Here is an 11,591-nt window from a genome sequence, read left to right as displayed (position 1 = left end):
TGGGGAGCCTGAGAAAAATCCAGAGAGATTTCCCAAAAAAGACCAACCCTGAGACCCCAGCAAGGCTGCAAGGAAGAGGGATGGCAAACTCCATGCCATCTAAAGCACCAGATGTGTAATTTAAAGGAACAGGCTTCCAAAGGTACTGCTTTGCAGGGAGGGGAAAAAAGGCAAAGAGGAGAAAAGAGGGTCTTCTGACGATTCAATAGTGAGGAGTAAGAGGGAAAAGGGGGACACTGAGAGTTCCGCAAAACAGAGGAAATCACGCATTAAGAGGACGCAACCAGCCCCACTACGAGGACAAAAAGCTCACTAAGGAGTGTGGACTTTGAAAGAACGATGGCAAAAGGAACAGGAAACTAGGAATTTTGTAAAACACCCCAATAACACAAAAATGAGCAAGATGAAAGGAAAACCCATACAACAAAGGAAAACATCTCACCTCTGTCCCCTGTTCCTCACCTCGAAAGCAATCATGAGTCAGAAGAAAACGTAAGCCTACACTCCAAACAGAATTAAATACACTCAAGTAAGCAGCTCAGGATATGATGTGACCATAACCAGACCAGGAGTTCAAAAACTCAGACTAGAAATAGCCAACTTGGGAAGACATAAAAAAAGAAATTGATTGAACCCAGGAAAGATGTGAAAGAAAAAGACAAAATTATCCCATTAATGAAAAATAAATTAAAAGATGACCAAGGAAGAATAAACTCAAATGAAAATTTTGTCAGGACATTGAACAAAGTCAAAGAAACAAGTAGGAGAATGAGAAGGACACGAGTGAGACCAGCCAGTCAGAAGGCGGTCAAAGGGGGCCAGGTCTCGGAGTGATCACGTGAGGGTCCTAGAACAGTAGCACTGGGCTCTGTGCAGCAGGATGGCTAAGCAGTAGGTTGTCACAGTGGCCACAGACACCACTGGCCAGACCCCAGGAGTCACTCTCCCTGAGAGAGCTGATGGCACAAAGAATGATAAGAACTCCAGGGGATGGGCTTCCTAAATACCCTGACTTCATCATTACACATTCTATGCACGTAACAAAATATCACAGGCACCCACAAATAGATACAAATATTGTGTATCAGTTTTTAAAAAAGGAAAAATGAATGAATTTCACATTCTTGTATAATCAGAGTGTCTACAGTGCTCCTAAAGTAACTGAAACATATGGTCACTGGAAAGGTAAAAACCAATGAGCCAATTGGAGTGAAACTCTGACCCGGAAACGTGAGGCGCCAGCCCCCTCAGCACAGATGCGATGTAGAGTTACAGGAGGTGGGAATGACTCTGTTCTCTGTCCTGTCTCCTCATCTGCAAAATTAGAAAGTCTGCTTGAATATCTCCAGAGACCTCTCACCTCTTCATTCCAGCCTCTGACAAACTCCGCACATCAGGCCAGGGGAAGCCCAGGAGCCAAGCCTCTTTTCTCATTCTCTTTCAATAAGTGCTTGGAGCTACAAGGAGGGCCCCTTTCCACTATGAGCAACCAGGTGCTCTGCTGTGCGGTCCTTTGTCTCCTCGGAGCAAGTGAGTCCTGGGTTCAGGGAGAAAATCCCTATGTGGAATGCTGCGAGTTCCAGATCTAAGGCTTTCCCAAGGGACAGCAGCATCGGGTACCTCCCTGGGCTGTACTTCCAGCATGTCTTTCTTTTCCAGAAATCGTGGATGGTGGAATCACTCAATCCCCAAAGTACCTGTTCAGAAAGGAAGGACAGGCTGTGACCCTAGGTTGTGAACAGAATTTGAACCACGATGCCATGTACTGGTACCGACAGGACCCAGGGCAAGGGCTGAGATTGATCTACTACTCACGGATAGTAGATGACTTTCAGGAAGGAGACATAGCTGAAGGCTACAGCGTCTCTCGGGAGAAAAAGGAGTCCTTCCCTCTCAATCTGACATCGGCCCAATGGAACCAGACAGCTTTCTATCTCTGTGCCAGTAGTATTGACACAGTGAAGCACAGATGCCGCCTCTCTGTGCATAAATGTGCCCGGTCCTGCTTCCCCGACCAGGTGGCAGGGCTCCTCTGCACCGTCCCTGCCTGCCCTCATTCCTGCACCTCAGCCAGGCATGCCGTGCAGCTGCTGCCATCAACAGACTGTGTGATGTCAGGAAACTTCACTCAGCCACTATATATATAGTTTCATATATATAGTTTTTTAAACTATAGTTTTATATCTAGTTTTTAAACTATAGTTATGTACATATATGTGTGTGTGTATATATATAATTTTATAAACTATAGTTTTATTTATTTACTTTTTGGAGACAGAGTCTCACACTGTCGCCAGACTGGAGTGCAGTGGTGCAATCTCGGCTCACTGCAATCTCTGCCTCATGGGTTCAAGTAATTCTCCTGCCTCATCCTCCCAAGTAGCTGGGATTATAAGTGCATGCCACCACACCTGGTTAATTTTTGTATTTTAGTAGAGACAGGGTTTCACCATGTTGGCCAGGCTGGTCTCGAACTCCTGACTTCAGGTGATCCGCCCACCTTGGCTTCCCAATGTGCTGGAATTACAGGTGTGAGTCACCATGCCCAGCCATTTTATAGTTTTATATAGTTATAAATATAAATATATATATATATATTATATAGTGTGTTTTATAGAGAGAGAGAGTTTTTTAAGCCCACTTAGTGGTTTAGTGAAGTTTCCTGCCATATAGGATATGGATATAGATATGTTATATATATGTTGTGTGTTGTATATAAGATATATACATTTGTAGAGATACATATATGTACATATGTATGTACACGTTATATATAAGATATATATGTATATATCTTATATATACATCTGTTATATGTTGTACATAAGATATATATGAGAGAGAGAGACAGTCAGAGAGACACAGAGAAGAAAGAAGAGAAAAGTTAATCTCACAACCCCAAGCTTTTTCCTATTTTACTGAATGCTAGATAAGACAAATGAATAGAAAATTTTTCCTTCCTTCAGGAAGATAATAAAAGCCTGTGGAAAGAGAGATGCAGAAGACAAACCCTGTAATCATAATTTCACATGACGCGTGCTTTAATCAGAGACATTAGTGGAGTATAGGAAATAACACAGCCAATTCTGTCTGGTGACATCAGGAAGGGCGTCAAAGAGAAAGCAAATTTTGAAATGAAACTTATTATTCAAATTTTACCAGATGGGCAAGTAGGATTTCACCAGATGGGCAAGCACCAAAAGAGGGAGGCAGGCTAAAGGAACTATGAAAGGAAAGAGTGATGAGATAATACCAGGAAAAAAATCAACACTCCCTCCTCCACCGGAATATGGCAATGGAAGAAAATTTGGAGGAATGAATGGAGTAAAAGTTATTGAACAAAATTGAGTTTCTGGTTGTAGTGGATCTTCATTGGACATCTGTGTAGAAATGCCCAGGAGGCTCCATAAGTCCAGTCTGGCACTTAGAAGAGAGGGTCAAGCCTGTAAGTCTAGTGATTAACAACCATGAGTTGTCTTGGTGTGATTACTTAGAGGATATGAAACGGAAGCAACAAACAGACTACAACGCCATTCACTGCCCAAACATACACTCCTTTCCTTATAAGAAACTCACTGAAGTCATTGCAATGCTCTATGTCTCAGTGTATTTTCAATACATTTAGAAGTTGAATCGGGAAACCCTTAGGCCCCTTTAGGCAATGCATGGTTCTTTGACAGGCAGAGATGGATGTAACATCAGTCATGGGCAAAGATCGCCACCAGGGGGCAGACCAGAGCATCCTTGGGATTCTGTGATTAGCCAGCTGGTGAATTGAGACAGTGGTCACAACTCTCCCCACAGAAGGTGGTGTGAGGCCATCACAGAAGATGCTGATGCTTCTGCTGCTTCTGGGGCCAGGTATGAGCCTCCTCCTACCTGGGAGCTTGGGTGGGCACTTGCGTGTGTTGGCATGGTAAAGTGGTGGCCAGGCAATGTGGATTGCCTGTGCTCATCAAAGGGAGAGCAAGCGAGCCTGCTCTCTAGAGGTGTGAAGGGTAAGGTGAGAGCCACTGGTCAGAGGAGATGGGGGATTATGGCTCTAGAAAGATGACAGGAAGATTGCCCAAAACAAACAGAATTCTCCAGGAGCTGGGAGCACGGGGAGGCAGTGAGCACAGGCTGAGCTCTGCCTGACATCCTGTCTGACTCACGTCCCACTGGCCTCTCCTCTCTCTGGCTCCTGTTTCAGCAGGCTCTGGGCTTGGCGATGTCGTCTCTCAACAGCCAAGCAGGGTTATCTGTAAGACTGGAACCTCTGTGAAGATCGAGTGCCGCGCCCTGGACTTTCAGGCCACAACTATGTTTTGGTATCATCAGTCCCAGAAACAGGGACTCATGCTGATGGCAACTTCCAATGAGGGCTCCAAGGCCACATATGAGCAAGGCTTCTCAGAGGACAACTTTCCCATCAGCCATCCAAACCCGACCTTCTCATCTCTGACTGTGGCCAGTGCCCGTCCTGAAGACAGCAGCTTCTACCTCTGCAGTGGTAGAGACACAGCGCCAGGAGGGGATGAGACAGTGCAGCAAGAACCCCTGCAGCAGCCCTCCGCCCCAACAGGCCCGCTGAGTGCTGAGAAGGGAGGCGTGGAGAATGGAAAACCACAGCTTTCCTGACTGAGACATGTGGGCGTGTGGGGTGGGGTGTGTGTGTGTGTGTGTGGAGAGAGAGAGACAGAGAGAGAAGGAGGGAGAAAAAGAAAAGAAGCAATGTGAATGTGGAGTGTGGAGGGGGTATAATGTTCGAGACCCGTGAAATGGCAATAGAGTCGGGCCTAAAGTGGTCACTGGACTCAGAAAGTTCCTTGAAAATGATAAAACCTGGAATTTTGCCCTGACTCTGCCATGTTAGTCAATGTTCTTGAACAGATCTACACATAATCCTATAGGTAGATATGAAGACAGTTCTAGAATCACTGTGCATCTCCTAATAATAAACTTCAGTGATTGGCTCTCTTTCTTGTCACCATGCTGGGCCCTCAAGACAAAGAGAACCACGAGGCAGCCAAGCAGAGAGAGTTCTGCATGAATACGTTACCCTAGGAAAGGATGGCAACAGCACCGAATAGCATCCACTCCAAATTTGCATTCTGTCCTCCTTGGACCAGGACCGCCAAAATAAAATCCAATCACATTTCCTGTGAATTGTTTGCTTGTTTGTTTGTTTGTTTGTTTGAGACAGAGTTTCGCTCTTGTTACCCAGGCTGGAGTGCAATGGCGCGATCTCGGCTCACTGCGACCTCCGCCTCCTGGGTTCAGGCAATTCTCCTGCCTCAGCCTCCTGAGTAGCTGGGATTACAGGCACGCGCCACCATGCCCAGCTAATTTTTTTGTATTTTTAGTAGAGACGGGGTTTCACCATGTTGACCAGGATGGTCTCGATCTCTTGACCTCGTGATCCACCCACCTCGGCCTCCCAAAGTGCTGGGATTACAGGCTTGAGCCACCGTGCCCGGCCTCCTGTGAATTTTTAATGCCATCATGTTCTCCATGGTGCTTCAGCTGATGAATGAACAGGGTAAGGCTGGGTACAAGGAAGGGGCGCACCCTCTGATCCTAGATACACACCATACGGAACGTATCCCTAGGGAAGGTGCTGGCGAGCTGGTTCCTGGGAAACGTGTCAAGGGGAAGAGGAGGCAGAGGGAGCCTAGAAGCCTAGAAGGAAGACCTCAGACAACATGGCTTGTCTACACAGATGGAAAGTTCTGCCAGTAGCTAGAAGACAGTAAGTGGAACAGTGAAAATCCTTTCCTAAGGGAAACCAAAAATTTACATTGATCATGAATCTGTATGAGCCAGTAGAAAATGAGCAAAACATATGATCACACATTTTAAAGAAGAAACATGTATGACCAATAAACATATAAAGAGATATTTTACTTCACTGATGATCAGGATACTATGAAGCAAGACACAGTGATACATAGTTTTATATCCACTCGATTAGCAAAATATAAAAAGGTTAGAAATATAAAATGTTAGCAAGGGTATGGATTCATAGGTTTGGTTATAAATTACTGATGGGAGCATAAGTACTACAAACCATTTGGAAGCAGTTCAGCATTATCTCATAGCTGAAGATTCCCATATCCCATGACTCAGCAATTTCACTGCTAGGTTTATATCAGAAGCTCTTGCATACATGACTCAGCAATTCCACTCCTAGGTTTACCTCAGGAGAAGCTCTTGCATACACATATCGGAAGACGTAAATACAAAAGTGTTCTTAACAGCATCAAACAGTAGAAAAACATGGCACCAAGCCACATATGCACTGAGAAGAGTGAATGAATAAACGGTGGCATATTCGTATGAGTCAAAGTGAATGAACTGTAGTGAAGAGCAAGGTTATAGGTGAATCTTAGCAATATAATAGCAAAATATGCAAAAACATAATTTCTAATGAAATTATGAAAAGCATAGGCTAAAAACAAATGAGTCAAGAAAATAATTTTCAGGACTAAAATATATTAGATCAAATTATGTTGAAAGGAAAGCAAAGACCAGTTGCATGCTGGAGCCAACCTTATCAGCTCATGGGGGCTGACTCTACGCATTTTTCCCAGTTCCAGTGTTAGTGACATCATGTTGTTAGCTTGAAACTGGCCATAGTGAGGGTATTTACACGACAGAAATCAGCAAACAGAACAAATTATGGTTTGCTTTATTTTCCTCCAGAGAGTTAGTTGTCAAACCTTTACTAACACATTACTGGCAGGGAATAATAATGATCCAAGTTCAGGATTTTTATAAGGCTGGGGTGTGGCAGGAGATAGAATAAGACAGAACTACACAGCTATACATGGAAATATTATCAAGGTCTATCTTGCCTAACGTTGATGAGGAGATGTTTTACAAGTGCCTACTACATTTTTAAATAAATAACGATTCATTGACAAGCAATACCTGTGTGTTATGAACCACTCGTTAAGATTAATCAAATTGTATGTATATAAAATCAAAAAGAAGAGAAAATAAAACAAATAAATAAATAAATTAGAGTTCTTACAAGAAAAGGATCAAGAGCATTTTATAGTCCAAACCAGGAAGTGAAATAGCAGTGGCTCAACTGCTACCATCCTCATATAGACATCTGTTGCTAAATTAATCACAGCGGACAACCTACCATCCAACAGACCTGGACCCTTGTCAATCCCTTTGCAAGAGAGAGCAGGGGTTTAGACACGAAGGGTGCACATGAAAGCATGGGATGACACTTGGCCCCTGACCAACATGGAACTGCCTGGAATAAGATGGGAGCCAATTCAGCAGCGGACGTGCTGCTACATTTTATCTCCACTATGACCACGTGTCGCTGGAGGTTAAATACCCGACCTGGTTCAGTCACCTCAAACTGTGCTATTGCCACTGAACTCAATGACCCATTTTAGTTGTAGCCTTTTACTCTGTTAGTGTTTTCAGCCTGGAGAAGAGACCTAGTAAAATACTTTTTAAATATTCCACTGCTTCACTAATGGCATGGAAAAGACAAGAGGATTTAAGGCTCTGGCATGAAACAGGGAAACAGTGGTTACATTCCTATTACATGCTGTCACTATTCCCCTCTGCATTAAGCTGAGGAGTGTAGTGTTTCAGTGATATTTAGCATGGAGGAGTGCTGGGTTCAGACCTGCCTTTCCCAACCCAGTTGACTGTCAAGGACACAGTATACTGCCTACCTACGTTATGTTTCGGGGGCTAAAAAGCAGCATTGAACAGCATCCAGTCCAAATTTGTGTTCTATCTTCCTTGGACAAGTACCAATAAAATAAAATCCTATCACATTTCCTATACATTTTCAATGCCATGAATTTTTGAGGACCAATTCTTTTTGAAGTGTTGAACTTTCTGTTCTGATTTTATATTCTACTCTCTGAGCTTTGTTGTAAGTCGAGTTCACCTTTCAGAGGCAGTGACGGGTGAGGTAAGAGACTCTTACATCCTCCTTCCCAACACACACACACACACACACACACACACACACACACACACACACAATGGAGGCACTATTTCCCAGTAATGGAGAAGCATGGGGAGAATTTCAGAAGTTTCAAGGGGGCTAGGGTCCTCTAAGTCCTCCATATCTTTGGATAGCCCCATTCTTAATGTCAAAAATAATCTCAGGAACTGGTTTCCAGGAGTCTCGACCCATTTGTTACAGTACATGCACCATCTCAGCTGTCCAAAGGTGAATATTTGATTATTTACTTCACAACTTCATAGCCCTGCTGCTGTTTTCCCATTCTGGAATATGGAAAGCACTGTGACTACTTTTAGCTGACCAGTAGTCAATTTCAACTATCCATAAATATGTGAGTGTCTTTTATCTGTAATCTATCTGGCATCATTTTTAAAAACCAGTTAAGACTCTTTTATCCTAAAAAATGAACTATGTATAATTTCTTGCAAGTAATTCTTGATGAAATACTCCCTGGAGAGTCTGAAGCCCCTGGTTTTGCATATTTAATGGTTATCCTCCTTTTAATAAAAGGTATGGGAATAAATTTTAAATATTATTACATCAAGATGAGCTAGAGTTATTTAAGTAGGACTAGGAATAATAAAGGGCATTTTAAAAAGATTAAAGAACCAGTGCAAAATGTTTTAATCAGGAAATAAATTGGTGTGTTTAACGACTGGAAAGAAGTCAGCAGTGTACAGGAGCAGAGGGAGGAATGGGTGGAATACAGGGTGAAATTGAAGAAGGCAGGAAGGCACTGGACCACTCAGAACCTTACTGGTCAAGGTCAATGATACAGAATTCACCATAAAGCTTAACAGGAGACACTGAGGTTTTAAATATTTGATTTATGTAGTAATCACGTTAGTGGCTGTGTGTGTGTCTGTGTATTTTATCACCCTGGTCACAAAATGAAGAAACAATGGTCCTTGCAGGAAAGGCAAAATTTTACCTCTGCCCTCTTAGGGTTTTTCGGCTGGGTCTGAGAACTGGGCAGATTAACAGGAGGAAAGCACACAAATTATTTAATATAAGTTTTACATCACACGAAAGCCCTGATAAGTTAAGGAAGGCCAGAATATGCAGTTAGAGTTGAACACACATATACTGAATTAGGCAAAGAGTCACATGTTGCGGAAATGTGAAAAAGCAACGGCACCAGGGCTAGGTTGGCTGGTCAAATGACAAAGTGACTAGGAAGGGGAGGGTTAGTTTAACAAGCTTTTTTTGGGTACAGATTCCCTTGGCCTCAGCATCATCTCATCCAACCATTGATGTTCAGAATGTTCTTTCTTCCTGGTATAGATAAGACATCTTTTATATGGGAGGCTTGTCCCCTGTTTTTCAAGAAGAAAAAGGGAAGGGTCAGAGTACTCATCTCACACCTGCTATTTTCTTTAATGCCTCTAGCTCAAAATAATCCTTATGCCAAAGCGGCATATTTTGGGTGGAGGGTTGGGGGGCTTACGCTGCCACCCTCCAGCGGTGTGGATAGAGTTGATGCAGAGGAACATGTCAGCTCAGGCAAGCGGTAGTTTAGCTCGGATAATGACGATGGTGTTAGAAATACGGGGAAATGAGAAATTTAAAAGGAAGTAAATCGAAGGACTTGACAATTGGTTAGATACGAGCAGCAATATGCGAGGGGTAGGGGGTGATTAAAAGAGACTGCTACAGCCAGACAGATAAAAAGGACCAAGTGGGAAGAAGAGCAAGATTTACTTTGAAACTGAGAGTGCCTTTGGGACAGAAATCTAACCAGACATATGCAGAGAGCAGCTGGATGTACAAGTCATGGACTCAGAAAACGGGTCTGGATAACAAATACACCTTTGGGACATTTAGCATCACTGGAAGAATGAAAGTGCCTCCAACCCCTTGATACAGAGTTTACAATGAAAAGAGCAGAGAACACAGGATTGAGATTTAGGGGGTACACCCGCCTTGGGGGCTGTAACAGGTTGAGAAGGCAAAATGCATTGATAAAGCATCATCGGCATTAGACTAATGGCTGAGTAATTGTGTAAGTAATTGATAGTAACAATGCTGTGGAGTATGTGGCAGGTATCACATCACGTGCTGCTTTTTCTTAATTCCGCGCTGGTACCTTGGATGTCTCCCTGCTGCCTCACTGGGGGGCGGGCCACTCCCAACTTGGGGAGGCCCAGGCAGAGCTCAGCGGGCATCGGCGAATCCTTTGACCACTAGAGGGTGATGTGGATCTTTCTATAAAATACTTGCCGCTCATCAAGCTGGGACTCAGATCTTCACCAGATATTTCAGGTGAGATGCTTAGGTACTGATTGACCAAAATATTTGCAGACATCCTGGGAGGCCAACTGGTCTTTAAAATGGCGGGATCTAATCTTAACATTTTGCAATGCCCTTAGCGTTTATCCATATCTGACACCTGTAGTTGTGTGGTTTCTACATAACTGATAAATACATAAATGAATAACACCATGATTTCTATTCAACATTGTGCTGAATTTGCAACCAGTGAGACAAGGGGAAAAAGTCGAAAATGAGACAGGAAAGAAAGATAAGTAAGTATTGGCCCATGACAAGTTTATTTATAGAGATTCAGAAGGATCTAAAGAAGCAATGCGTTATCAATAACAAAATGTCGTAAGTTTACTGAATTTAACATAAATATAAAAAAATTATTTTCACATACTCGAAGCAGTTAAAAGATATGTTTCTTAACAGGAGAGACAATTGATAAATAATATAAAACATAAAATAAATGCCTAAGAACAAATCTATTAGAAGATAAGCAAGACTATCATGCAGAAAATCATTAAAATTGTAGGGAAATGAGGGCTAGGCGTGATGGCTCACACCTGTAATCCCTGTAGTCCCACCACTTTGGGAGGCCAAGGCGGGTGGATCACGAGGTCAGGAATTTGAGACCAGCCTGGCCAATAAGGTGAAACCCCAACTCTACTAAAAATACAAAAAATAATAATAATAGTAATAGCCAGGCATGGTGGTGCATGCCTGTAGTCCCAGCTACCTGGGAGTCTGGCTGAGGCAGGAGAATCACTCAAAACTGTGAGGTGATTGCAGTGAGCCGAGATCATGCTGCTAACTCCAGCCTGGGTGACAGAGCAAGATTACATATTAAAAAAAAAAAAAAAAAAAAAAAAAAAAACTAGGGAAATGATTTTTAAAGTTTGAAATAAAGATATACAACATGATCATGAGTAAGTTAATCCAATAGTAAGATTATCTCAATTTCTTCCGTATTATCTGTATATTCAATACCACAGTAATCAAACTACAAAAGATTTATTTCATGAAATTTGGCAAATAATCTACAATTAAGTGAAAAAGAACAAGAATAAGCAAGATAATATTTAAGAAGTACAAAAAGTGATGTGAATTGCTCTACTAATTATCAAATTATTTTATCATTCAGGATAATGAAAAAAGCATGATTAAATAGGCAAATGAAAAATAGAAGATGAAAAATAGGCCCATAAATATTAAAAAATTTCATATATGATAGAGGTGTTATTGCAGCTGTATGGAGGAATTATGTAATACACAATAAGTTATTCTGGAGCAAGTGGTTATCCATACAAGGAAAGATTAATTTAAACCTTACTTCACAATTTACGCC

General features: G+C 42.3%; 1 gene segment (V, D, J or C); it reads left to right on the top strand.

Moving 5' to 3' along the window:
- Window positions 1-2,853: 2,853 nt before the first annotated feature.
- On the top strand, window positions 2,854-6,781 carry LOC105713681 (T cell receptor beta variable 20-1-like). The segment is given in 2 exon segments: window positions 2,854-3,861; window positions 4,196-6,781. Coding segments are annotated over 2 exon segments (456 nt in total).
- Window positions 6,782-11,591: the final 4,810 nt, after the last annotated feature.

The sequence above is a fragment of the Aotus nancymaae genome, unplaced genomic scaffold, assembly GCF_030222135.1.
Source record: "Aotus nancymaae isolate 86718 unplaced genomic scaffold, 86718_ANA_hifiasm-v0.15.2.pri h1tg000002l, whole genome shotgun sequence".
NCBI classification, from domain to species: Eukaryota; Metazoa; Chordata; class Mammalia; order Primates; family Aotidae; genus Aotus; species Aotus nancymaae.
This window is presented reverse-complemented; position numbering and strand designations above follow the sequence as displayed.